The following is a 27392-nucleotide window of genomic DNA, read 5'->3' as shown; positions in this document are numbered from 1 at the left end:
CCATGACCTTTTAACACTGCATTACGTGGTGGTGGCACGTAATGTGTTAAAATTATGTGCCAGCACCATGATCAGGTTGAATGGGCAGTGGGCGGAATCACACAGGTCAAAACAAAATCAGATGTGCCACACGTGAATGGAAATTTCAAAGGAGAACATGCTTGCTGTAATATTATAGTTGAAGAATTTAGCATGTTTACTTAATCTCTGATAACATGATCATTCATATCTGTCATTTAGTTAGTACAGTAAATATTTTACACATTAGTCCTTTAATGTTGTTGCGACATTGTTTTAAATGGCAATAATGAGCATATTCTCTAGATAAAAACACCTTGAAAAAATCTTTAAATTTAAATGAACATATATTGTGTGTATTGCAGCACAGTTGTTCCATGTACTGCTTTCAATGTGCTATAGATGGTGCTTTCTTTTGATCTAAGAATGCATGAGCACAGTTGTCATTTATAGGCTTTGGATGTCCACTACCATAGATTACTCAAACAAAAAGGCTTTGTCTCAACTGTTTATTTATACCTTTTTACAAGAAAATAGCACTAACTCCTTATAAATAACAGGTAGTGTTTAATAGCATGGAGCCTCCAAAGAAATGTATACTGTGCTTTGTGGAGTGGCTACCAAAGTATACTAAATCTGATTGCCTTTACACAACAAAAGAGACTCTTAGATGCAACGTTTTACAGTGCAGAATTAATGGAGCGTGTTCAAAGTGTGACGCATTCATCTCAGCGTTTCACTTTATGGCCTGAACTAAATAGTAAAAAACACAGAAGGGACCGATTTGTTCTGACATTACACGTGCATGGACTTATGCATGCGTGCGCATGAACATGCCAGACACCTGCAGGGTATAAATCAGGCTCTTGGGTGTTGCATGGCACAGAGCTGCCCCTCCCTGGCAGCTGGGGGTGAGAGAGAAAGAGGGGGTCCTTCTTCTCTGCTCTGCCTCTTTGGCGCTCTGATGTCCGGGGAGTCTGGTTTCACCAAAACGCTGCTGATATACATTGACAATGGGCGCTTTGGGGATGCTGCAGCATGAGTGTGTCTATGAATAAATAGACAGTAAACCGTTGTCTCTCGTCACTCCTCTTGTCTGGGAGTGAGAGCCTGGCTGATAAGATCTATTTTGGAGCCACACAGTTCATGGCAGCCCCACACTTGTGTTTTTCTTTTCTGTTTTAACTGCGTCTCCAGTGATAGCCGGATTAACCGGCCTTTTTTTAAAGCTTGACTGTTGCTGCCCTCTTTTCAAACCTGGCAAAGCTGTATCAAGCATCTGTGTTGAGATACAGCGGGCTGATTTGAGAAACAAAAGTGGAAAACAACAGTAATCCTGCAGTATTAAAAACCCCTCATCCGAACACAGACATATAAAACCCACATTCCCTTTTTCAAAACAACCAAATCAGTGAGAGTGTGTGTGTCCTCACTTAGTCTTTTCGAACATGTCTGGACATGTCTCAGAGGAATGTATGTTATGTATTATGTAGGCTGTTCATGCACCAACTATCAACACAAAGTCCAAAAGGCTATTTCCCTAAGCACATCCACCACCTCTACCACCCTCAAGCACCAGCACTACCCTCAGCGTGGGAAAAACCACACTGGAATGTCTTTAAGAGACACAGCAGCTCAAATAAACAAGCGTCCTCTTCTACAGGTATGCACTGGAGCAGATAATGGGGGAAACTGTGAGTATCTGTGCGCCTTTGTCTCTACATCCAGTTTCTTTTGGAGACAACAACGTGTGTGTATGTGTTTGTGAGCATCTGTGTGTTTCAGCCATTCCTCATCAGTGAACAGTGAGTACACACAGTAAGAGGCGGTAATCAGTACCAATTATCCTCAAACACGGAGAGAGTCAAGAGGAGCATTCCTCCTCAGCACGACAACTGTTCAAGTCAGGCTTGATTAATCTAAACGTCTGTCTGAAGCAGCACGGGAAATTAGTGAGACTTGAAGTGCGAAAACAAGCGATACCAGTTCATTTTAAACAGCGTAACTTGAAATTATGTTGATGAAATGATGGTGATGATTTAATGACCCTCTCATTTCAGAAAAGCTGAAATGAGATAATGAAACAACTTGTTTATAGTAGTACTACTTTCATTTTAAAAATGTTTATGTCACTCAGGATTAAGAAGGAATAATTAATTCAGAGTTCCCTTGACAGCAAGCGTAGCAATGCTTCAGTGAGGACTTGCCGACTTGGCCCTGATTTTAATACAGAGCCTGTATCTTTTCACTAAGTGCAAAACATTGCCAGTTTTCCCACCGTGGATAGTTGCACACACTGACACACAAACACAGCACTTCTTTTTCCTCACCCGTTAAAAGCAAACAGAGAGCTGGCAGTGCCTTTGGCAGTCTCTCAGTGGATTTAGCTGTTTTAATTGACCTGCAGTCTGACACTCTGTTAACAGGGATTTTAGGAGAGAGAAGAGAGATTGATCACTACGGTCCAAATAAAAAGACCAAATAATCAGAACAAAAGAAAGAAACTGGAAAGTGAATGCTGCCTGTTGAAAGGCTGATGCTAAACTGGATTGTTGGATTTAATTTTGATGAAGAAGCAACTAAAGGAGTAAGAATGAGTTGGACATGTCGGAAATGGGTGGATCACATTAGGAAATATCAATCAGCTGTTGAATGTTGAAAGTTTTATGAAAGTTGAATAAAACTAAAGCATGAAAGATGTGGAGTATTTGAAGATATGAATGGATTAGATAAGTAGATAAGAAAATTCATGAAAAAGCAACCATATATTTATAATATAAATAATAACATCATATAAAAGGTAGAAAGAAGAAAAGTAATAGCATAAATGTCTTAAAGAGCTGAACATTTTCTGGAGCTGAAAGTATGCAGAAGTATTAGTCAAGCAAAGAAAAACATGCAAAGAAGAAAAAGAACAGTGAGAATGCTGAATCTGTAAGAATCATTGAAGAATATGTTTGTAGTATGTTTTCCTGACATAACAAAACTGATTAGTAAAACAACTCCACCTTTCTTTTGTTCACTCAACAAGTTACAACTCTTACTAAACATACAACTGATGCCTAACTCTTTTCTCATCTGCTTGTCTTTTGCTTTGTTTGGCAGCACTGGAGTCTGTTTCTTCCTTACAGTCCATCTATTGTTTCTTCAGATGCTTCACAGAAGGAACCTTCCACTGGTGCTTTCTTGCCTCTTGCATTTGATTAAATTTCACTAGATTCCTGCACTAGCACTGCAGTATTTTGGTCCCGGTTTATATACAAGTCCTTTCGTGTTTTTCGTGATGACGCTCCAATTGACAATACGACCTAATTTGTCAGTGCATTCCAAAACCGTTACATATCACTGTTGGAGATCCAAATCTGTTTTAAGATCTCTGTGTTTAGCTTCAGGCACAAACACGACTTGGTTAGGGAAAAAGCATGGTTCAGGTTAAAACAAGTACTTAATTACAGTAAGAAATCATTATGGTTTGGGTTAAAATTACCGCTCCTCTAAGTAGACGGTTGAGGAAAATTCCTATGTTTTGTTGACACCCACACCTCCACCCCAATGTCTTCTCTATGATGACTTTGTGGCTCTATAATAACCTCAGCCGACTTCAGCCTTTGCTCCAGATGGACAAGTGTCATAATCACTACAGTCACTTGAGGGCTTTGTCACTTGAACATAAACAAATGTTGTTTTGTGGCATTTGCTGAAACAACTGATGATGTAGTTTTTTCTTGTGAGGATCAGATCAGTTGATCCCTGCGCCGCTAGATAACCTTTTTTGTGATGTACCCACATGAATTGTTGACTGTATCATTAGTGATTAGCCATGTGTTGCTAACTTAGGCCTTTGTGGATATGAGGTGTTCTACTAAAAATCTACATTTTGACTTTTGTCTTTTAATTCTAAAACACTTAAAGCAAATAATTTTATATTATTTAAATGTATTTCTTTTCTGTCCAGATGTGTAAATAATGTGTATTTGAAAAACTAAATGATGACATTGCAACTTTTCTGCATTCATGGAACCATTTTCATTTGCAGCTTTTGGGCCCTGATTGTAGTATATGTATCAAACTAGTGTCAGGGCCAGTTCTTCTAATCTGTGACAACAAATTTATTGCCCTAAAACAACAAAAATACCATTTACATTAGTTGGTATGAAAGATCAGTCAAGGTCAGTCTTTGAACATTTCGCTCATAGAGACTGAGGACAGTCTCCCAGGTTTCATTATTAAAACTGGGTGGAAACAATTTGAGAGATTAAGAAAACCCATTGCAGAACCAATCCAGAGCCTTTAGGGCGGCCCTTCATATTGGTGTGGTGACATGCAGTTCACTAAGGAGATATAGGGGCAGAGCCGCACTTCCTTGTAAGGCGTTACCTTGACAAAATATAAGAGACGTTGTTTTTTTAGCAGTCGTTCTCACCACCATTTAAGCAACGTCTTCGGTAGGCAGAGATCTATGATTGTCTGGTATTGAAAGACCAAGCTAAGTGTTGTTTTGGATCATTTAGGGTATCCACTGCTTCTATCATGGGAACATCGTGGCCTACATACCCAGGGTGCAAGGTTGTGGTTCGTCTTCTGCCTTTGGTCAACAAGTCAACATGAGAGGTCAATACTGGCTTGACCTCACTTATGCCACTTAATGCTCTTACGTGTGTACTTCTCAAACTTTTGATGAATACGCATACCGTTCCCTTCTTTGTTACCCTATGATCCACAAATCCCTCATTTCCAAAGAGAAGAGGTGCGCACACACAGACACACAAACAAACAGATACTGGAGGGTATAAATCATGCTCTATTTTAGTGATGCCAGATTTGGGAGAAGCGATTTTTTTTCGAGGCACCACTTCTCTTTCCACTTAACTCTCTCTGACTCACATAAACAGTCATAGTTTCTATTAAGCTATTGCCACAGCCATCTCTCTAACCAGTGCTGTGGCGTGGTTTCACCAGAAAACAGACAACACCCAGATTAGGCCCTCCTGAAATGATACGGTTTAGTACGGTAGCAAAAGAAAAATGCATGTGTGTTCATGAAAGAGGGGAGATTTGTGAGGTTTAGGAAAAGGGTGTAGTTCATCCTCCATGCTCACGCACTGTGTATGAGTGCTTGATGCATGCAGAGGTGTCTTCATTTGTTTTGATAAGTGGAGGGGGTCCAAAAGAAACACTGGGCTAATCCTTGATTAGTCCTTAGTGCTACTCAGAGAGACATTTAACACTCCTCATTTCCTGGTTGTATGCGGAAACTGCTGCTGCATCCGGAGAAAGACGGAGAAGGAAATGGAAAATTAACTCTTGAGAAAATCTGACATTGCACATTAGCACTCACATACTTTTCAGTGGTAAACTTTTTGTAGTGCTCTTATCATTTTCAGTAATTATTCTGTATAACTTTCTTCAGTATAATAGTTATCATTAAAACCTTGTCTGCGTAATCAAAGAGGGGACATTTGGGCAGAGTCACTGGCATTTAGGCTAAGCCATCATTTAGTATGCACGTAATCAGAGACTAAAATAATCTGTTTATAACACGACTACTAATTTACCACAGAATGACGCCAGCCACACGACTCCCTGCAACGTTGTGTGGTCAGGCTGACACACATGGTGCACACCAGCACACACACTTGGTTGAGGATGCTGTAGATAGAATTCATGTGCCTAGATTGTCTGTGTGTGTGTGTGTGTGTGTGTGTGTGTGTGTGTGTGTGTGTGTGTGTGTGTGTGTGTGTGTGTGTGTGTGTGTGTGTGTGTGTGTGTGTGTGTTTAAGTGTGTCTATGTGTGTGTTGTTGGCAGCTGAGAGCACTGTGGGAAGGTCTTGAGGGTGAGAGGTTTTTCCAACCAGACCCGGAGGCAGCCAATGTCCCACATACATCTAGCTTCCTGAGGCGGTAAACAACAAGCTGACTCACTGACTGACCTGCTATGTACATTTAATGTGCTGTGGACCACATTGTCTTGTGTTTCTCAGTCCGGAGTTGATTGATTCCTTTAAAGCACTTTCCAGTAAAAAGGAAAAAAAAACATATATCATCTCTATAACCACAGCAATAAACCATGGCACGATATATTGGGTGCTTTAAATCTGTGGAAACCTCTACTAGAAATTAAGATACGGTCTGCATGTTTGAATTATTGTGTTAAAGGCACAATGTGTATTAGTGTGACCCCTTTGTGTGGTAAAACCATAATAATCATAGATCAGTTGAACTAGCAGGTCCAAACTGACTTACTTTCTGTTCTGCAAGACTGGGATTCTTTAAACTGTTTCTTGAGACCAAGCAGTGTGGACTATTTACATGGATTGTCTCCTGTACACACTCCAGGTTTTCTCACACACATATACATAATGCATAGTCAGGCCTTCTGTTCATGCAGTCAGCCTAGCAGTTTTTTTTTTTCTTTTTCAACACAGTCAGAGATAAGCCTCAGTTGAGGCTTTGACTGTCTGATTAGATAGCAAGACACCATTATGGTATTATCACATTATTATAATCTAGAGCACCCCACAATATAATTATGGAGGAACTCTGTATGCAAATGAGCAATACAGAGAGTAATCACAATTTAAAAGCATATTATGTATTCCCCTTAGAAGACACATTTATGAAGGACATTTTCTTAGATTTGATGTGGGTATTACAGTGACTTCAATGTAAATACTGTTTGTGGATGTGGTACAGGTTTAATCCATCTCTTTAAATTTGAGTATAGTGCATGCAATAAGGCATCATTATTCTGTGATAAAGCACATCTATATTTAAGACCATCTACTTAAAAAAAACAAATAAAAAAAATGTCCAATACATGAGCCTGATTAATGTGATTGAAAGTATTGAATGATACATTATGGTATGCTTGTGGCTATTGCTCAGGAATGCTCATTTACACACATCTACGCTTATTTATTTTTTGAGGTCCAAGTTGATGCAACCCAGATCAATGTTCTTGATGCCTCTCTGATTGAAACTGATGGCAGAGGTTTTATTCATCTGGATGAGGCTGAAAGAGGAGGAGGGTGGAGGGTTAGGATTACTTAAAGGAACTGATCCTGAACCTCTCTTGACCCTTTTGGTGATTATGAAGGCAGCACTTCTGTTTTCATAAAAATATGGCGTCAAGGATAAAGACAAGTGAGTCTTTGTGTAACCAACCTCTTTTTGTATGCTTAGGAAGCCCAATCATGAGACTCATGGGAACGAGAGGAACCTCAGGAGTTTGTCACACTGCTGTAATAAATAAAGCATCATCACGCTGTGTTAGTGGAAGGAACATTGTTGCTATTATAGAAGTTAGTATAGTATAATGTAGCACTTAAATATAGTTGATCCTGGGAACTTCTTGTGTGCGTGTGTTAAGCGAGTCAAATGGAAACAAACACTACCAGGTAAAGGTCCAGTATCATCATGTTCCTCAAACAGCTGTAACCCTATATGAGCAGTTTCACATCACTATCACATATTTAGCTAACCACAAAAATGTTACTGCTTATTCCGAGTAATTTTGGGGTTAGTTTCTGTTTTGAGCAGTGTTGCTGGGGATTAATGCGCAAAGGTGTCATGTCACAGTGCCTGAGTCACCATGGCTGGGATAGATCTATCCCAGACATTAGACAGACATTGTTTACATCACTCGGCTTGCATAACAGATAGGGAATGTGAGAATAGGGTTATAATGTGCTTATAGTCTATATTAATTTGATTTTAGTTGATGTTGAGTTAAAGGAAAAAGTACTAAACTATCAGGTTTCTATCAGGTCTTTACATGTTGTCATGTGCTATAAACACATTAAAATCTTCCTCTTGTCAAAAAATCATCCATCTCTGGCAATATGGTTCAACTTTTAGGCATAATTGTTTGCAGCAACATAAGCAGACAGTTTCGGAAGATTAGGGTTTCAAGCTATAATTAAAAGCCATATAAATGAATGATTCAAAACAGTTCAAGTAATATAGGTGAGGAATCAGACAGCAGTCTCAGATCTCAGAGATCAGAAGTAGGCTCAGTTTTGACAAAACTATATAGACAACATGATGAACACACACACACACACACACACACACACACACACACACACACACACACACACACACACACACACACACACACACACACACACACACACACACACACACACACACACACACACACACACACAGAGGTTACATTTCCAGGAACATTTCCAATGATCTTTGGCATTTGAACAACAATGTAAGTAACAGCTGTGTGCACTATAATGATTACTCATTCTGCCTTCCTGTCATTTTACATAAGGTGTGGCTTGTGTCATGCCCCTTCCTTCTTCGCTCTTCTCGTTCGATAGCTTATGTTTTCTGTTAAACTTTAAAGCACCTCCTGCTAGCCACAACCCATTCAATCCAACAGACAGGTGAAAGTAAGACAACCTCTGACAGATACAGTCTGTCATATGATTTAGCTCCACATACCATACAACCTTTGTGTATTCATCAAAGTCACGTCTGTGGTTTTCCTATTTATGGTTGGGGCTGAATGGCCTGTCTTAGCAGTTAATTGGCACTTCAGAAAGGTTGATAGTCACAGGAAACACAGACAAACAACTAGATTCACATTCAAATGGTAATTGAATTAAATTCACCTGCCTTTTGTGTCTTGGACTATGGGAGGAAACATGAGTACTTAGGAAACCCAGGTGGTGAGAACATGCAAACTTCACAGAAAACAAAATGACTACCAAACAAAAAAGTAAATAAAGATGTTAAGGCTGATTTGAAACCAGGGTCGAAGAATCATGTTGCTTTTAATCAGTAGCTAAATATGCATATTAGACTATCCAGTTGAGAGGGAGAGTAGTTTATGAAATAGTGATAGCATAATTATCTTAGTTCATGATACTTTCACTGTTTTGAAGTAGAGGAATGTCTCACACACACACACACAAACACACATACACACACCTAAAAACGGCACTTTATTTTTAAGCAATCACCCTTTGCAAGCACCTTTTGACCCATGTGCAAAGTCTTTTTAGTTTTACCTAACCATCAAATAATTGGCCTGGATTTAGTCTTGAACGGGAACTGCCCCAACAGCAGCAAATTTTCCCTGCATATATTGATAAAAACTCATCTTAAGTGGCCTGTGACCAGTGTAGCTTCATCTGACTTCAGCCCAGCCTGACATCCTTAGTGAAGACAGCACTGGGGGGGTTGAATAGGGGGTGACAGGCTTGGCGGTTGCAGACATAATTGAATAAAGATTCCAGTTGTTCTGAAATCCCCAGTTTTAGCCTATGGGTCTTTGAGGTGGGCCCCAGAAATCTGAAGAATGAGATGCCGGCCCTGTGCTGTCAGCGCTGTAGACTCTCTCTCTCTCTTTAATCCTGCACCACTACTGGGAGAATACTGATGAGAAGTACTCTGGACAACAGGGGTTAGAGGGTGGGCATGTGTTAGTGTTGAAAGCATTGACAAGCACTGGGCCTTGAACCTGGAAGACCTATGCTCATATATATATTTATGGGAGGTGTCACACATTATAGCTGGGCCATATCTAGAATGCACGCCCTAGAAATGCAGCCCCCAGTGATGACATACTGTACAATGGAGACAAGCTGATACACATCTCACTGTTGTGCCGGCTACCAACACAAATACAGGAGTGTTCTTGGGTGGAGTTGCGCTGTGAATGTTGGTTTTAATACGTGATTACATCATCACTTGGATATGTTAGGTAGGCACTGTGCTTCCTCTGCTCTATGTCCTAGATATTTATGAGTATATGCTCATTATGACTTTGAAATGAACATCAGCATTTTTCACTGGTCCAAAGTTAGATCACTAATCTTCATTGACTTCATCAACTAATTTCTTTTTGACATTCCCTTAAGTGAAGTCTGACCATTCACTTGCTGATTTATCTATTTTAATCAAAAAACATGACATTTGACCATGAAATGACTTCTTAATACACTGTTGCTGTTGATGGATTGAAGATTATATGAGGGCAGGTGTTAACATACTGAAGTATTAATGTGGTTCATTGCTGCCATCGAGTGGATGTTTCATCACATTACAGTTTCTTAAAGGACAGGATCACAACTTTTCAAGTCTGTCCTAAAACAACAGTCAGGTGCTTAAATGAACGTTGACACACATTGCTTGTGCTGTAATCATCCCCTCATAATGCATCTTTGATGTAAGTGATGGGGGACAAAAGCCACAGCCTTCCCTCAATGCAAAATGTGTTTAAAGTTTATGTGAAGCCAATATGAGGCTTCAGCCATCCAAGTTAGACAACTTAAGTCAGTATCTTTCAAAGTTACAGTCTTTTTAGTGCCAAATTCTCTCTTTTTCTTGCAATCCTTCCACTGCAGCTGAATAGGAAAACACTGTCTGTGATGACACACAATTGTCATTAAAAAGATTGTAATTGTGGACGATATCCACTTCATTTGACTAACTCATAAGGCTGAAGCCTCATGTGATCTTAAGATACATTTTACATACAGTTTCCTTAAAACAATGGCTGTGAATTGTGCCCAATCACTTACATTGGTACAATGGTCAGCATGAACAGGGGGAATGATTCCAGAGAGTTAAACCTGTTTCAGTGTTCATCTGGGCACCTGACTATTTTTTTTAAGACTGATTTGAAAAATTGCGAACCTATCCTTTAAAATCTCATAAGACAACCATACACACTGTACTGACTTAACTCCTTAAAAATGTGCTATAACATTAATAATCTCCTGGTGCTATTGACATGTCAATCAACTGTTTATCGAAAATAAAATGTATGTGGTCTGCATAAAGGTGTGGTATTGGGTATTGATGTGTGAGTAGCAATTTTTATGGCCGACTACTGTCTGCTATTTACAACCAATGCCTTACATAGTCAAGTTTTATTTTTAGAAAGTTTTGGTTTCACACAGCTGTAAAGGGACATGGCTAGATGGTGGCCACGGTGCTTATTGCAGCTACAAGGTGGTATGCTATGTAATCTTCATCAGAGCACCCACCTTTTTCCATATTTAATGAGTAAATACGTTTATTTAGTTATTATATATATATGTAATCATCTTTTTAAGTTAAAATAGGAAGTGTACAAAGTGCTGCAGGTGGCTCATTGCCTGTAGAGCTGCAAACCCCACTGTAACAAGAGAGTTATTTGTAAATGTGAAATTTACTTTTAAATTTCCAAATTTCCGTTTGAGAAGAGAAAATGGTCAGAACCCTAACATGAGTCACCAGCAGATGTCACACTCATGCTGACAGGTGCACTTTCATAGAGGGAGGACGAGATGGTTGAAAATATTTTATGCCCACACACGTGCTTTAATATCACTGAAACTGAAGTGTTGTAGAGAAGATTCTAATAGTTTTTATTTATTCTTTTACATCACGCGTCTCTTTTTTGTGATTACTTCAAGAGATGTGACTTTATACTGTATGGGCACGGGTTCACTCTGGTTCGCAAGTGATGTTGTGTCAACACTTCCTTTAAATGTTTGTGTGCAGTCAAACAAAGCAGAAATGTGATCCACTGTAAGACAATAGACTAACTGATGATTAGCATTTTGCTTTTAGTCATAACATAACGTTCTTTCGCAGCCTTTCCAAGTGATTCCCACACATTTTTACATGGATCAGTTCTTAGGTGATAAAGTACAGTTCAGTCCCAATAGTTGTACAACAATTTCTCTTCTTTTTTTTTTGGCTACTTGATTAAACCATAGCTGACAGGAGTGTCAACTTTCTTGATCAATCAAGGTGTGTAAAATCTTTACAACAGGGTGTGGTTGTAGGCATTAAACAATCAGTTTTTTAATGATGTTTTATATACCTTATATGACAAGAAAGAGGAAATACTGTGTTTGTGTGAACAAACCACATACCAAATTCTCATGTAAAATTCTTAATTAGGCGAGAAGGTTAGGAAAGACAAATAGGAAATGAAAGGATTTTCAGTGTAAATGATTTGTTGTAATATTACCTGCTTTATCTTAAAAAAAAAAAAAAATGTTACAAAGCAGACAGGACATATTGTTTTAACTGGTCCACATGTATCTGTTGTTGTTGATGATGCAACAATAGTCGTCATCATCATCATTATTTCGTCTAGTATGCATATTGTTTGTATGTCCAAAGGATTCAAAACTAGCCTTTTCACAAAATGTTGTTTCGCTTTCTGAGTTGTCCCAAGAACAAGTTTGGTTCTCCCTTGAGAGCCACATTAAAGGATAAGTAGGATACACAAGTTTTCAATCTGTGTCTCAAAACAATAGTCAGTTGCTCATGTGAACACAGAAAGAGGTTTTGCTCGCTGTAATCATTCTTCCTGTTATTTCTGGCTGTTAAAACATCCCCTTCAAATGTGCTTTCAAATGATTGGGCCAAAATCCACACTGTCATTTTGTTAAAAAAAAGTTTTTGAAAATGTATCTGATACTTATATGAGGCTTCAGCAGTCTTAGTTAGTCATATCAAGTCTGTTTAGCATAAAATCCTCTCTTTTCCTCTTTGTGTTTCCTCAGACAGTGTTTCGCTGATCAGCTGTGGTGTAAATACTGTGTAATGTTGAAATAAATCTACTTGATTCGACTGATTTGGATGGCTGAGGCTTCATATTAACTTCTGATAAATGCTATACTTTTGCACAGAAAGAGGCATATGGATTTTGTCCCACACAACTTATATTATAAGTGCATTATGAAGGGATCTTCTAATGGTCAACAGTCTATGGGGGGTTCCCACAGCCCTATGTTCCCCCATTTTTAAGAAATGTTCTTCCCGTCAAAATTAGGCCCTATGTTTCCACAGCCCATGTTCCCACAGCCCTACGTCCCCCCATTTCTAAGAAATTTTCCTTCCATTTATGTATAGGCCTACAGGTGATGTTGTACCTGCTGGGCGTTTTGCTTGCCGCACCTCCTCCGGTGCCTTCTGGGTCAGCTGCAGGGTCGTCTGAGATAGACCCTGCAGGTAGATAGACACCTGTCTACGGCATGGTCTATGGCCAGCCTATGGCAAAAAACAACAATTTGGGCACCTGACTATTGTATATTACAATCTATTGTATTATACATATTATAAAACAGACTTGAACAACTGTATACCCATCTTTTAACATGACACACTGGCCAACATAAGGAAAGCCTATTTGATATTAGAAATCTAGCGTCGCCTGACGAAGGCACTCTCCGCCACGTGATTGGCTCGCCGCGCTCCCACTCCTCCAATCAGGAAGCCGTTCTAGCTCCGCCCCCACATCGCCAGCATGGCGGAACACAGAACAGGAATTCCGGCTATGCGCAGGGGACGGCGTCGTTGACGGGGTAACACCAGTGATGACCAGCCTCTGGCAGCACAAATCTGTTGCCCGGCGACCAGCGGCGGCACCTAAACTAATCTAACCATCTGCGAGCAGCCCGGCAGTAGTGAATCCCCAAACACCCACAGCTGTTTGGGCCACCGGCTTGTGTCAGATTTCTGTTTGTCCTGATGCTCTGAGTTGGACCGGTGCCCTTTACTTCACTTGAACTCGTCGCTGGGATTAAACTAGAATAGGTGTCTCTTGCTAAAAGAGTTTTAGAAATCAGATGATGGATTTGTTCGGGTTGCTGCATTTGGACGAGCTGTCGCATGGACTGGCAAACTTGTCCATGTTTCCATACTTTGACATGGCGCACTATATAGTGTCTGTCATGTCTCTGAGGGAGCAGCCAGGTAAGTGCCTGGAGCAAAGTTCAAGAGCATGATAAATGTCATTTAAAGTTTTAAACAAGTTTGTATTAATGAAACGTTATCTTCAATGACAGCCTTGCTAACTATCCAGTTGGGCATAGCAGCCACATGTTCAGAGAGGCTTAGAAGTGAAAGTCTACTCTATTCTGTTTGTGAATTTAATTTAGACCCATCTTTTCTTTTGTTCTGCTATGTCCTTGTTATAAACATATTATTAAGTGTTTAACAATATTGACAATCCTCACATAGTGTTAATCACACTGTTACCAAGAGTTACAAGACTCATAAAAGTCAGTTTTGTTCAGCTGAAGAAAATACATAAATAAAAACACAGATACTCCACTACAATAAATTAATCAACAATAATAATAATAATAATAATAATTGTAATAAATGTATTTGCATAGCACCGTTCATACAAGAAATGCAACTTAAAGTGCCAACAAATTAAATTACATGCACGAAGTGTTTCACATGAAAAGGACATGAAAAGAACATAAAACTTATTAGAAAAAACTTAAATGTTATATAAGAAGGAAAATAAAACTTACTTGATAACATAAATAGTAATACGATAAATAAAGTGAATGTGCAATACATTGAATGTGTGTTTCAGTGGTGGTAATTTGAGACTTTTAAAACTAAAAGTATAAATATCACCCGTTGCACAATCCATAAACCGACACCTCGGTGTCTGAAGCCATAAGCAAACAGAGCCTCCCTTTTCCCAACAGACACAGACTCATCACCAGTCTTGATTAACCAAATAAGCCTCTTTCAGTTTACCCCAGAACGTCTTCCAACGGGTTTAACCTCACTGTGGGTCTTATCTGTGTTGGGTGCAACTGCCCCTTAAGTAGCAAACGCCCCTGGCTGAAGTTCAAAAGCCTGTCTGGGTCCTGAACTTCATTACTTTACCTGTGTGCTGTAGGTCAGCTCAGACATTATTTTGATATGATTTTAAGTACTAAAAAGAAGACGGGACACCTGCACAGAGTCTTCATTTGCTCAGTAAAGTTATATGATGATATATGTGAAGGAGGTCTTTTACTGAAATGTATATATTAAAAGATATTTATTGAGCATGATGTTTAGTACGTGGTAACTCCATCACCAACACACCTGCCAGCATGAGCAACAGGTTGCTGCCTGCAGCTCACTTAATGGCCACAGGTGTCACTAATGAGAAGGAAGTTCTGATTCGTACATATTACACCTTTAAATAAGATCACAATACATTTTGTTTTGCACAGTTAAGAGCTGTGTAGTGATGGAGGAAGTACTCAGATCCTATAGTTAAGTAAACAACAGTGTTGAAAGTCCTGCACTTAAAGTTGTACTACAGTAAAAAATACAGATATATTATAAATAGCATGAACTTAGAGTATCAAACGAAAAAAGTACTTAGGCATGTGTAAGTTGCATACACTGCATATTTTTGTTGTGTAGTTTAATCTATAAAAATAGATAATAAATTATAATCTGATCATATTTTTATGTAAAATCCCAATCAGAAAATGTAGTTTTCAGTCAGTTTCCTGCAGAAAAGTGGAGCTGAAGTATGAAATAAAATAATTTGGAAGTATTGAAGTAAAGTACAAGTACAAGCAGGGTTTCTGCTGGGTCTTAAAAAGTCTAAAATTTGATAATCTCAATTGTAGGCCTTAAAAAGTCTTAAATACGTCCATGTTGCACAGTAGGTCTTAAATTCCATTTAGTTCAGTCTTAAATATGTACGTTTATTTATCGCTTCCTCCGTCCCGTTCCCTTTTTGAGAAATGCATTGGTGGGATTCACAGTTAGATCTGTGTGTTGTAGTTCTTTCTGAAGGATCCAGGTAGTGTTTGCTTCAACAATCAGAATTCAGTGGTTGGTTAAAACCGATACTAAACGATCAATTTGAAATGCAGTGTATTATCTGCAGTCCCTCAAATGATGCATACTTGGTGTGAAAGCTGATGTCACACACAAGATCACATCAGATATTTTGTTACTTTGAAAGTAATTCTGAGACTGCGATTTCCTTATTTTGTCGTACTTCGTGTAAGTCTTAAATTTAATTCATAATGGTCTTAAAAAGGTCTTAACTTGTTCAAACTTGCAGAAACCCTGTACAAGGCTTACACAAAAATTACAGCACTTGAGTAAATGTACTTACTTACATTCAACCACTGGTTTTGTCTGATGTAATGCAAACAGTGCAACACAGGTTTTTACATTTAATATAAATTTGATTATTTTATATGGGTGTTTACACACATTTTTGCCACATTATGTCAATACTGAGAAAACATTGCGGATAGTATCAAATTATTGATTTGAGCCATATCAAAAAGTCCTGAATGTTTGAAATTGAATAAGACTTGAAGTTTATACATACAAACATATGTTTACTGATTTGTTTTTGTTTGTTTAGTTGCCTAGAGTGTGAGGCTTTAAGTTTAGATCTAGATTATTAGCTGATATCACGATTACGTCATTTGTAGACAGTCATCTATTGTGACTGTTGCTGATGTTTGTTCTCTTAGTGTGACTGATAAACCAAAACACACATGATGCACATATGCTCCAGCATGAGTAAACAACTTTAAATCAAATGCTATTACACTCAGCCAAAGTACATTGTATTAGCTCAGACCAAAGGCAAGCGCTGTGCCAACAATGTTATGTCACTGATAGCGACGACAGGAACAGGTGGACTTTAACTGCACAGGGACTTGTCTTTCCACACACACACCAACATGCAAGAACACACACGCACTGACTCCATTGTAGTTGTAAATCTATCTATCTATTTTAGAACTTGCCTTGCCTGGCATCTGAGCTGCTGTGACATTTTAACCCTCTGTCCTTTACACTCATCTATCTATCTATCTCTGACAAGAAGGAAGACACACAGAGGATAAAAATATGGACAAATAATATGTCAGAGGTCAGCAAACCCAACACAACATTCTAATAGCTCCCCTGGGTGCTTTTATGTGTGCTCTCCTCTTTTATGTGTGTACATTGACTCAGAGGCAGACATATTTGGGACCTTTTCCATGTTGTAATACTGTGTTTTTGTCTCTGTGTGCTTGTATTTTCTTACTAAGTACAAGCCGTTACAAAAACTTACTGAGAGGACGGTAAAAAACAAACAAAAACGTTTACATATCAGGATAGATCATATATCAATATAGAGGAAGTTCAATATAATCTGAATAGGTCAAGGCACAAAATAGTCAGTGAGCCATCTCTAGTTCCCCTATTTCCCAAAAAGGAAAGGAATGCCATAAACTACTCAACCCTCCCTCGCTTCTTTTCTCTTTCCTGTGTCTTCCCTTCCTGCCTTACAGTGCATCCACTTTGGGACTGCAGTGCTACAGCTGTTCAACATTTTAACAAACAAAATAACTCTTTTCTCATTTTGTTTAAGAAGAACAAAATAATTGAAAAACAATGCTCATTTAGAGATGCAAAGAAATTTACCTCTGTATTTGAATTTCGAGTTTCCCCCCTCCCTTTGCATATCTATCATACTATTACTCACTACTCTTTACTGCAGGGTTATTTAAAGCATGTTTTCTAAACATTGCAGGGAGTGTACAGGTTGCGGGAGGACAGTGACATGCAAGATGAGCAGTGCTTATATGTCAGCACATTTTTTGCCGTGACCCCTTAAACGTGGTTATATATATTTTTAGATATGTAATGGAGGCATGATATCTTACAGTTTAATACATTTTTTTGAATAGAATGAGATCAGAGCACTGAAACAGCAACAACTACACTGGGAATGTAATAACTACCCTCTAAACAACTAAATAAAAAAACACTTGTCAGTATATATTAAACTTGAATTAAGAACAATGAAAAAAACAAAATAAAATGCTGCCTAACTTTAAAAAAAATCGAACAGTGTTTTTCATCAATACTGATATATCTGTGGTAGTATTGGCCAATAGGATCAGCTGACAGATAGATCAGTCAGGCTCTAATGTCAGTTAATGGTCCTCCCTGAAAGCCAAAAATAACCAGAGGTAAGCATGTTATACCCATCTAGTGCCGTCTGTAATGATCCACAGAGAGGGGAAGAGAAGGCCTAAAAAAAAAGTTGTAGGAGAGGTCATAAAAGTAAAAAAAAAAAAAAGTGGGCAAAAGAAAAAGAGGCATTGGTGTAGGAGAAGAGGGAGCAAGATACACAATGTAGTGTGTGTGTGTGTGTGTGTGTGTGTGTGTGTGTGGTTAAAACTTAAATTACTGTTTTCAATCAAGCAAAACAGTTTCTCAGCAGACACTCGACTGACACGCCTTCCAGCTGCACAGATATGACTTTGTATGCATGCAAATGAACTCATGTAGAGTAAATACACTAGTATAAATATGCTGTATCAATTGATGTTAATTTAGTGGCAGTTATTCTCGTTTAAGATAACGTGACAGGCAAAACTGACAACACCTAGCTCTGTCGTTGGTTTGTTTTAATTCCAGTGAGACCTGAAGTGAAGCGAGGTGACCCCTCTCTCTACCCTCCCACCAGAGGTAGAGAGAGAGAGACAAAGAAAAGAAAAGAAAGAACCGAAAACACAACCGCCATAGTTTGACAGCTGTGGTGTATTTGGCTTGTATTCCTCAGATTTGACTTGTAAATGTGTCTCCCTCAAATGCAAAACAGGATACACGATCTTCATCTGGTAAAGGTGTGTTTTGATGCAGAACCCCAAAGCATTTTTTTGTTTTCTTTAGTGGTTTGTTTTGACATTCAACAGATATTGCAGATATTGTCAAGCAAGTTGAGCTCCCTGAAAGGCACCACAATATCCAAACAGACATGTGAATGCATCGGTCGCCTATATGCTGATTTAAATTATGTTGGGGTTTTTTAAATTATAGAGCAAAAGTCTTATTATAGAGCAAAAGTCTCTATAAAGTCCCCCCCCCCCCCCCCCCCCCCCCCCCCCACACTTTATATTGCTGGGAAGGTGAAGGAGCAACACTGTTTACTTATAAGGAGTGTGCTGCACTTTTGGGCTATGTGCTAAAACTACTATAAAAAATAATACAAATGGCACCAATACAAAGCACACCATACAGGACTCTATATAAACTATCACAGGAGAAGAGGATGTGTGTGACCAATCTGCTGCCATATTTTAACCCCTTTTCCCTATCTGACCTTTGGATGCATTTTTTTATTTTGTTACTTTTGTCTAACTTCCTCCTTCTGTGACTGAAGCAACTAGTTTTTAACCACAAACAGTTAATTACATCAGACTTGTTTTGCACACAGATAAGACCAGTGTTGTTTGATGTTCAGTTTTCTGACAGTACAGAAAAACTACCTGGTTTTATTTTAAGGCTTCTGCTATTATTTTTAACAGTTATTTTCATTATCAGTTTATGTGTTGATTGTTTCCCGATTAATCACTTAATCTTTGCTATATAAAATTTGAAATAAAATGTAAAAAAGGTGACACATGTCAACCACAAAATGACATCCTCAAATTTCTAGTTTTTCCTGACCATCATTTACTGTCATAGAAGATTAAAGAAAACAGAAAATATTCACATTTGAAAAGCTGGAATCAAAGAATTTAGACATTAAAGAAAAAAATTACTCCAAACGACAAACAACTATCACAGTTGCTGACAATTAATTCAATAGTTGACAGCTAATCAATTAATCTACTCATCATTACAGCTTTAAAATACTTGCAAAAGTCAAATTGAACATAAAAGCAATTAAAATCTGTTGACCTACACTAATACTTCTCACTGTGTTTTTGATGCTTGTGTCTCACTATAAACTGAACTGTTAATCACTATCATAAAGCTGCAACAATTAGTCAGTTAATCAATTAGACAAGCAACAGAAAATTAAGTTTTTTGAGAAAAAAATTAAAAGATTCTCTTGTTACAGCTTCATAAAGATGATTGTTTTCTGGTTTCTTTCTTCCTCATGGTAGTAAAATTAATGTCTTTGGATTCAAGATAATTTTTCACCCTTTTCTTACATTTTATAGACCAAACGACAAATCAGTTAATGAATTATTAAAGAAAATAACCAACAAATAAATCAATAGAAAGAAAAATGCACTTATTTGCAGCCCTAATTGCAGCCCTAATGAGTAATAATAATGATAATAAACTTTATTTATATAGCACTTGTCAAAACACGTTTATAAAGTGCTAAATATAATGTGTTGCAAGCAAAGGAGCCTTTGTCCATCTGTTTCCCATGTTGTTTATAATAGTAATGAAGATATGGAGTACACTTAAGCATCAAAGAATGTGTAGGTATTAATGATGCCCTCTATATTTTAGGTTACAACATTAGATATTATATATCAAATAGATGAGTCCTCTTACTTATAGTACTTTCTTTTTCATATTTCTGTCAGAGATTTCTATTATAATCAATGATAGCTCTGTTTCAGCAATTATTGCCATTATTAATACTTATTAGTTTAACTGTATTTGACAAATCAACATATCTGTTATGAAAAAGGCCTGTTCAGCTTTAGTTTCACATTTCCCCCTGCAAACGTTCTCATTTAGAAACCACAATTCAAAAACATCAACCACTTTATTTTCATTTCCATATACTTTTCAAAGTGAAAGAGGGTTTAAAGTTAAAATGTTAGCAGCGCTGAGTGAATCCAGAGGAGTCTGCAGAGGAGGGATATAGAGCTATAAATCCTCCTGGTTTACCAGTCTCCCTCCAGGAGTCTATAATCTTTCTGTAATCCTCAGATTACCAGTATGGACCTGTGTGTGGCCGTAGTGACTCAGGGCAGGTGGTTTAGGGTTGACTGAGCACTACCTGGTTGAGGTGAAGTGATATACATACACTCAGAGGTCACTTTATTAGATACACACAGCTAAAACTAATGCAGTCTACTACAACAGCTCTGCAAGAATATCATACATGTATTGAAGGTGTAATGTTCAGCTTTATTTGGAGGCTGTAGTTTATGATGTTATGAAATTGTATTCATTTATACTCACAAACATGTTTTGTCTTTCAACCACCCCATTGATATCAATGAGTGTAAAAACACCTCAGTAATAAGCAAGTAGAGCTCAACAGCGACACTAAACAATCCTTTCATTATGAAGATAGACATTAAATGCTGTGGCCTCGTAATGCAAAGCAGTTTTTATGCTATTTAAGATGTCTGTAACTCATGAGCACTCATGTCATGCAGTTAGCATGTAAATTGTTTAACTGGAAAAATGAATCCAGTGTTCTTTTTAAACAGGGTGGAAACACAGAGGGGGCACTGAGTGGCTGATGATTATCTTCAGTGAACTGATATAATCAGTGTTTATAACTGTAAATGCTGTTGCTGTGCTCTCTGCACTTTGAACTCTAGGCCTGGAAGCAAATAATGATGCTGTGCTCAAAGCGTCCTTGTTAACTTGTTAATATTTACACAAAGCCTGAGGTTGAGAAAGCCCGGACACAAGCAAACGTTATCAAACTCCAATGACTTCCAGTTACCCTGACAAGTTCAACTGCTGTCTGCAATAATAATCCTATTTCTCACTCTTTATTTTAGTGAAGGGAGATGGAAAAAGTCTTGAAACCTTTTGCATAAGTATAAGTAGCAATGCCACAGAATAAAATCATTCTGCTACTGGTAAAAGTCTAGTAAAATATTTTTATCACATATATATTGTATACTCACACAGATGTACAGATACACTGTACAGTGTCTATAAAAATATTAACTTTTATTGACTTACAACATGGAAACAAGGGGGATGTAATGTGTTTTGTTTTTTTTTACACCAATGATCAGACGACACTGTAATGAGTGAAAATAGATCTCTACAAAGTGACCTAAATTCATAATAAAAATATTTTTAAAGTATATAAAAAATACATCATCTGTATAACGTGAAAATGTAGATCTGAAAAAACTTTAGCTGTAAAATATGGTGGACCAGGAAACATAAAGTAGCACCGAAGTCAAACACAAGTACCTCACAAGTGTACAGTGCTTGGGTAAATATACTTTGTCATGTTACATCACCAGGGATTATCGTAGTATTCATGCCTAAGTTTACTGCTCATTATGGCAAACACTGAACAACAGTGATTGCAGGATGTTCCCAGGCTTTTACACACTCGTGACTATAAGAGCACAGCATGTTTTGACCATGTCTGAATGCTGATACTTTATGAATAGAAAACATGCTACTGTATATGTAGGGGCCTCAAAGAAATCCACAGTGATCGTGCTAACAAATCCACTTCTTGTCTTGTGCAGGAGCTCTTCAGGTGTCCAGAACCAGCCCCTTAGCCTGCTGGTTCAGTTCCATGCTCTTCTGTTTCGGCGGAGCTGTTCTGTCAGGGATCATGCTGGCCGAGCCTCCTGTAGCACCTTTGTCCAACAGCACCAGCATCCTGCTTGCTTCAATTATCTGGTAAATGTCAAAGAAATGAGAAGAAATGCAGAGAAAAGGGGTGAGAGAGAGAGGAAAGCATGGAAGCAGAAAGTAACAGGATTAGTGAGAGGCCCTCTGCAACTTTGAGGAAAAGGGACACAGAAATGTGTCCTTGCTTCTTTGCATCCCCGAAGCAAAATACAGAATAATGAGGTTCTTGTAGATGAAATGTGCAATAATCAATTTTCTATAAAGAGAGCAAGAAATGTGAAAGACATTGAATGAAACAGGGAGGTCATTGAGTTAAAAAAAGAAAAGAAGAAGAAGTCTGGTACCCTCTACTGGTGGCACATATAATTGCACTCTTATCCCAAAAACAAACACAGTACCCTCTGCTGGTGAAAAGAGGTACTTGACAGAGACTTTGTTTACTGACCACATAGTTTACATTCAGTAGATATGTGAAATGTTATGTGTGTTTTGTTTGAGCCATGTGTGTCTCCTCAGGTATCTAGTGTTCTACTGCCCCATGGACCTTGTGTACTGTTGTGCTGCCCTGCTGCCTCTCAGGCTGGTGCTGTCAGGAATGAAGGAAGTGACCAGGACATGGAAGGTGCTCGGAGGGGTCACGCAGGCATACGGCAAATACAACGACAGCCTGCTGGTTATGATTGCCATCGGCTGGGCAAGAGGTCAGTTAGCTGTTGGTGTGCATGTGTGCATCTGCAAATCTTTTTTTTTTTGTGCTTTGAAGTAAGAATGACGTATTTAGTTTTATAATTAGTAGATAGATAAGTAATACATTTTAATCTAATCTCTCTTCCATTTCCACAAGGTGCTGGAGGTGGTCTGATTAGTAATTTTGAGCAGCTTGTTCGAGGTGTATGGAAACCAGAAACCAACGAGCTCCTCAAAATGTCATAGTAAGTCTTCTACTGGAATTTAGTGACATTACATGTGTGTTTTTTTATGTTCTTGTGATTATAAACTGCAGTTTTAATCCACTGTGAGTATATTGTAATGTACAGAGTGTCATTTGAAATTGAAAGGAAAAGTTTTAAAACCATACTTGGTTGCAAAAAAAGCAACAGTGTGAGATGTTATGCCATTTGTTTTCACACTTTGGTCTTTGTATAGACAAACAAACAAGATATAATGTGTCAGTTAGAGGAGCTAGCAGGCTGATTTTTTTTAATCTTGTGGAAAGAGCGAGGCTAGCTGTTTATTTTTGTTTCCTGTCTTTGTGTCTACCATGGAGACACTACAGTATAAGGCTCTAGAGCCTGCAACTGTATGTGTATAAAAATATAATCAGAAAACACTTGGTTACCTTTGTCTTTCACATACAAGCCAGTACTGAAACCGATTGGAGTAATTTACTCACAGGGTTGCTATCTACAGTGATGGTTTGGTTCCAGTTTAGTCAGTTTGTCCATGATGTTTCAAGCAAACAAATGTGACTTCTTTAAAGTGTGTGCATGAAGTAATCATCCTCACAATTTTAGATATTTTAATCATTTTTTTTATCAGGTGTTGTAACTGTAACTTTTATCATTGTTTGTTTGTTAAGCCCCACCAAGATCACCTTGATAGGAGCGGTGCTGTTCACTCTGCAGCAGACCCACTACCTGCCTCTCCAGAAGCAGCACCTGATGCTGATCTACACCGTCTTTACCGTCGTCAACAAGGTCAGTCTGATATATCTCACACTTGTTGCTGTGAGCTTGATATATATATATATATATATATATATATATATATATATATATATATATATATATATATATATATATATATATATATATATATATTACCCAAGGTGGCAAACTTGCAGTTGAGAAACAAAGCAAGAAGGTGTGTTTTGGTCAGTTTGCTCACCTATGACTCAGATCTTAACTCAGGTATAACAAATGTTTTGGTGCCGAGGCTCCCTCCACATCTATGGTGTTGCCGGAGCCTTGTCTTTTAAATGACCTTTCTGCCTCTGCTTTTTTGAAGTTTTAACTGTGGTGACTCACATTAGCTTGGTATTACCCGTAGGGCTGAGGCTTTTGCATCATTTTCATCAGCTTGCATCATCCTCTCCTCTCTTCTCTGGGAAACTTGTGCTCTTGACTGAGACACAGATAAATCCACCATGTCTTCTTTCAACTCTCATTCTGTTAGTTCCCTCTGACTCTGATCTGTCAAATTAGTGCCGAGCCATTTCATCAGATATAAGAGTCGTGTCCAACCTGCTGTTTATTATTTTGTGTTCCTGATGATGCAAGTGTTGTACTTGCATCCCCTAATACTAATACGTAACCAATAAACCCAATACCCATGCAGTGCTGTTATATGTGAAGTAGGCCAACATCACGTAACTGGTCAGCTTTCCGTAAAAAAATGACAAATTACATACAGTAGGCATGTTGCATAAGCATATATTTTTCAACACCATTATTAGAGGCACAAGACTTGACTATAGGGCTGCAGTTAGTGATTATTTTCACTATCAGTCTATTTAACTGTTTTCTTGATTAATTGATTAATCCCTTTGTGTATAAAACAGTGAAAATGTCCATTATTATTTACCAGAGTCAAAGGTGACATCATTAAATGTCTTATTCCGTCTGAACAACAATCCAAAGCCCAAATAGTTTTAGTGTACAAAGAAAATAATTAAATCTTGACAATTCAGAAGCTAAAAGCACCAAATATTTTGTCATTTTTCCTTAAAAATTACTAAAAGTGTTGTTAAATTATTAAAATAGATTTAAAAGAGTTTCTATCAATCGACTAATCGATTAATTCATTGCAGTACTAGACTTAACCGTGATCTTATATAAAGTCACTTTTTATTGTTGTTTGGCTGAGGATATGATTCACTCCTACAGTTTGGAAATAATTAGATCATCACTTCTAAATCTCATAAAAAATAGTTTCTGTCTTTTCTCACATTTTGCTTCTGTCATCACACGTTTATCTTCTCTTTTTCAGTCAAGGATGATGCTGACAGGGTCATCCACCTCACCCTTTGCTCCCATCGAGTCGGCCATCTACAAGACCCTCTTCTCTGGCTCCTCCCCTTACACCGCCCTCACCACTGATGTTAAGGAAGGAAATATTGATAACGGCACAACAAACCGGATGACCTCTACCACAGCAACCAAAGAGTCCAGTAAGAATGTGGCAGCAGGGAAAGGAAAAAGCAGATCGCTCAAAGCCAAAGAGGAGTCAGAGAATGCAGAGGCAACAAACTACAAGAAGACCGAATAGTCAGCCTCCGCCCTTTAGCTCCTTTTTACCTCCAAGCAGGGTTGTGGAGTCATTTCTGATTCAGTTTTGTCATGACAGGAGGTCACTTAAACGTTCTGCTTTGTTGTCTGTTATTAAGAAAGACAGTTTTGTCCAACGGCTAAAAATGTTTTTATTCCAAACTGGGTTTTGCATTTTTACAACGTAATTTAAAAGACTGCTGAAACAGAATTTTGATAAGAGGTGACTCCAAACAACCCTGCACCTTATTCTGGGATAATCACCCCATCCTTAATGTACTGTATACGGTGTTAATATTTATGCTGTTGGATATGAACATCATAGTATCCTTGGGCTAATTGCACACTTGCAGTACACTTGCGTGTAGCTTAATTTTTATTATATATTTATATAGCGAACAAGATGATAATTTTATCTCTGGGTATTGGGAACAGTGCTGTGCACCTGCTCATCTATGAATGTCTTTATCTTTTTCTTTCTGTGTATATTCTGCTTTATGTAAATGCTATATTTCCTACTCTGCAGCAGTTAAAACATTTTTAAAAGAGATTATTTGCTACAAGTTTCAGATATTTTATTCTATTTATAAAAAATAATTGCACTCTTGAATGTATAACGTTTTGAAATGAAAAGCAAATTTTTTATTGTGTTCTGTTTCTTTGGTGAATGCGTTGAATTGCAATCGAAAGCATGACAATAAACATGTTTACAAGCAGTACACGAAGTGTTGTTGATGTGATTCCACGCCTCTAGATCTAGATAGAAGCGAACATGGATGCACACATTGAAAACGTTATAGTGGAAGAGAAATAAATGTATATGTCTCTAAGCTACATTTGTTCCCAGTATCATATCTAAAGAGTAACTGATATCTATATCAACGGCTGGTATGTGATAGTAAGTGATATAAATCAGTACAGTGCCCAGAAGTAACCTCCTCTATAGGCTGAAACATTGCATCAGTGTAACATCAGCACCTGATTGATACTTCACCCTTTTAAAAAAGCTGCTGGAGATAGATCCCCCAAATCCCCCCCAGTTCTCATCTATGTAACGTCAGACGGCGAAGAATCCACCTGTGAATACAAATTAAGAACCAGGGGAGAGGGGTGGTGATCGAGGGGGGGTTGAAGAGAAAAGAGACAACGCTCAAAGAAGATCAAAAGCTATACTGGTAGAGATGGTGTACCTGCCTTTAATACCTCAAGTCCAAAATTGTCAAATACATGCATGTCAATTACAGGCTTGTATCTCAAAGTGGTGGCTGTAAAATTGCGTTATGTTTGTGTGTGTGTGCACGTGTGTGTGCACGTGTGTGATCTTACTGACTGTAATAGTGAACTGTTTGACCTTACAAAACTCAAAGACACAATAATAAGCTGCTGTTTTCCTTACGCTGCCTCCTGTGACAAGAAGGCAGATGACATGACGACAGCTCAGAGCCTGAAATTTCCAAGACAATTTTCTTAATGAGGTCCAGACCTGCATGACCCCTATCACAATTACTCACTGAACTGAGCAAACCACCCACCCCACCGTCAACCCCTTGCTCCTTTCACCTCGGCCCCTTGCTCCATGTGCTTCACCTGCCCCACAGCATGCATCCCCTCAGACTCTTTCTAACCTCAGATTTGTGCCTGTTTTCTAGTTGCAGAAGATGAATCCTGACCTAAATGTGTGCACACAAGCTGGTTTACATACACATATATCGCACACAATGTATACACATTCATTTACACATAACTTTGACCTAAAGTGGTGTCTGAGGAAAGGTCACAGATGAACCAAGGATATGGTATACAATGTCTTGAAAATACCAGAATATATAAAAACCACAACACATACACACACACACTCACACTCATTTCAATTGTGCACATAGACACAATGCAAGGATACGGTAAGCACACATGTGACTTTGAACCCACAGTGAATTTGAAGTAGAGCTCAGGGACATACTGAGACCATGACATACTACCCACAAAGAAACCCACAACTGACACTCA

General features: G+C 38.3%; 1 protein-coding gene across 1 annotated transcript; it reads left to right on the top strand.

The window, feature by feature from the left end:
* The first annotated feature begins 13305 nt into the window (after nt 1-13305).
* tmem38b (transmembrane protein 38B) lies at nt 13306-26104 on the top strand. The gene is made up of 6 exons (XM_062434865.1): nt 13306-13734; nt 22011-22167; nt 22636-22820; nt 22964-23051; nt 23699-23816; nt 25108-26104. The coding sequence occupies exons 1-6, from the start codon at nt 13608-13610 to the stop codon at nt 25384-25386; spliced, it is 954 nt and encodes a 317-aa protein (XP_062290849.1). The 5' UTR covers nt 13306-13607; the 3' UTR covers nt 25387-26104.
* Nucleotides 26105-27392: the final 1288 nt, after the last annotated feature.

This window comes from Scomber scombrus, chromosome 15 (genome assembly GCF_963691925.1).
Source record: "Scomber scombrus chromosome 15, fScoSco1.1, whole genome shotgun sequence".
In the NCBI taxonomy this organism is placed as follows: Eukaryota; Metazoa; Chordata; class Actinopteri; order Scombriformes; family Scombridae; genus Scomber; species Scomber scombrus.
Note: the sequence above shows the minus strand (reverse complement) of the source record. Positions and strands in the feature narration are given on the sequence as shown.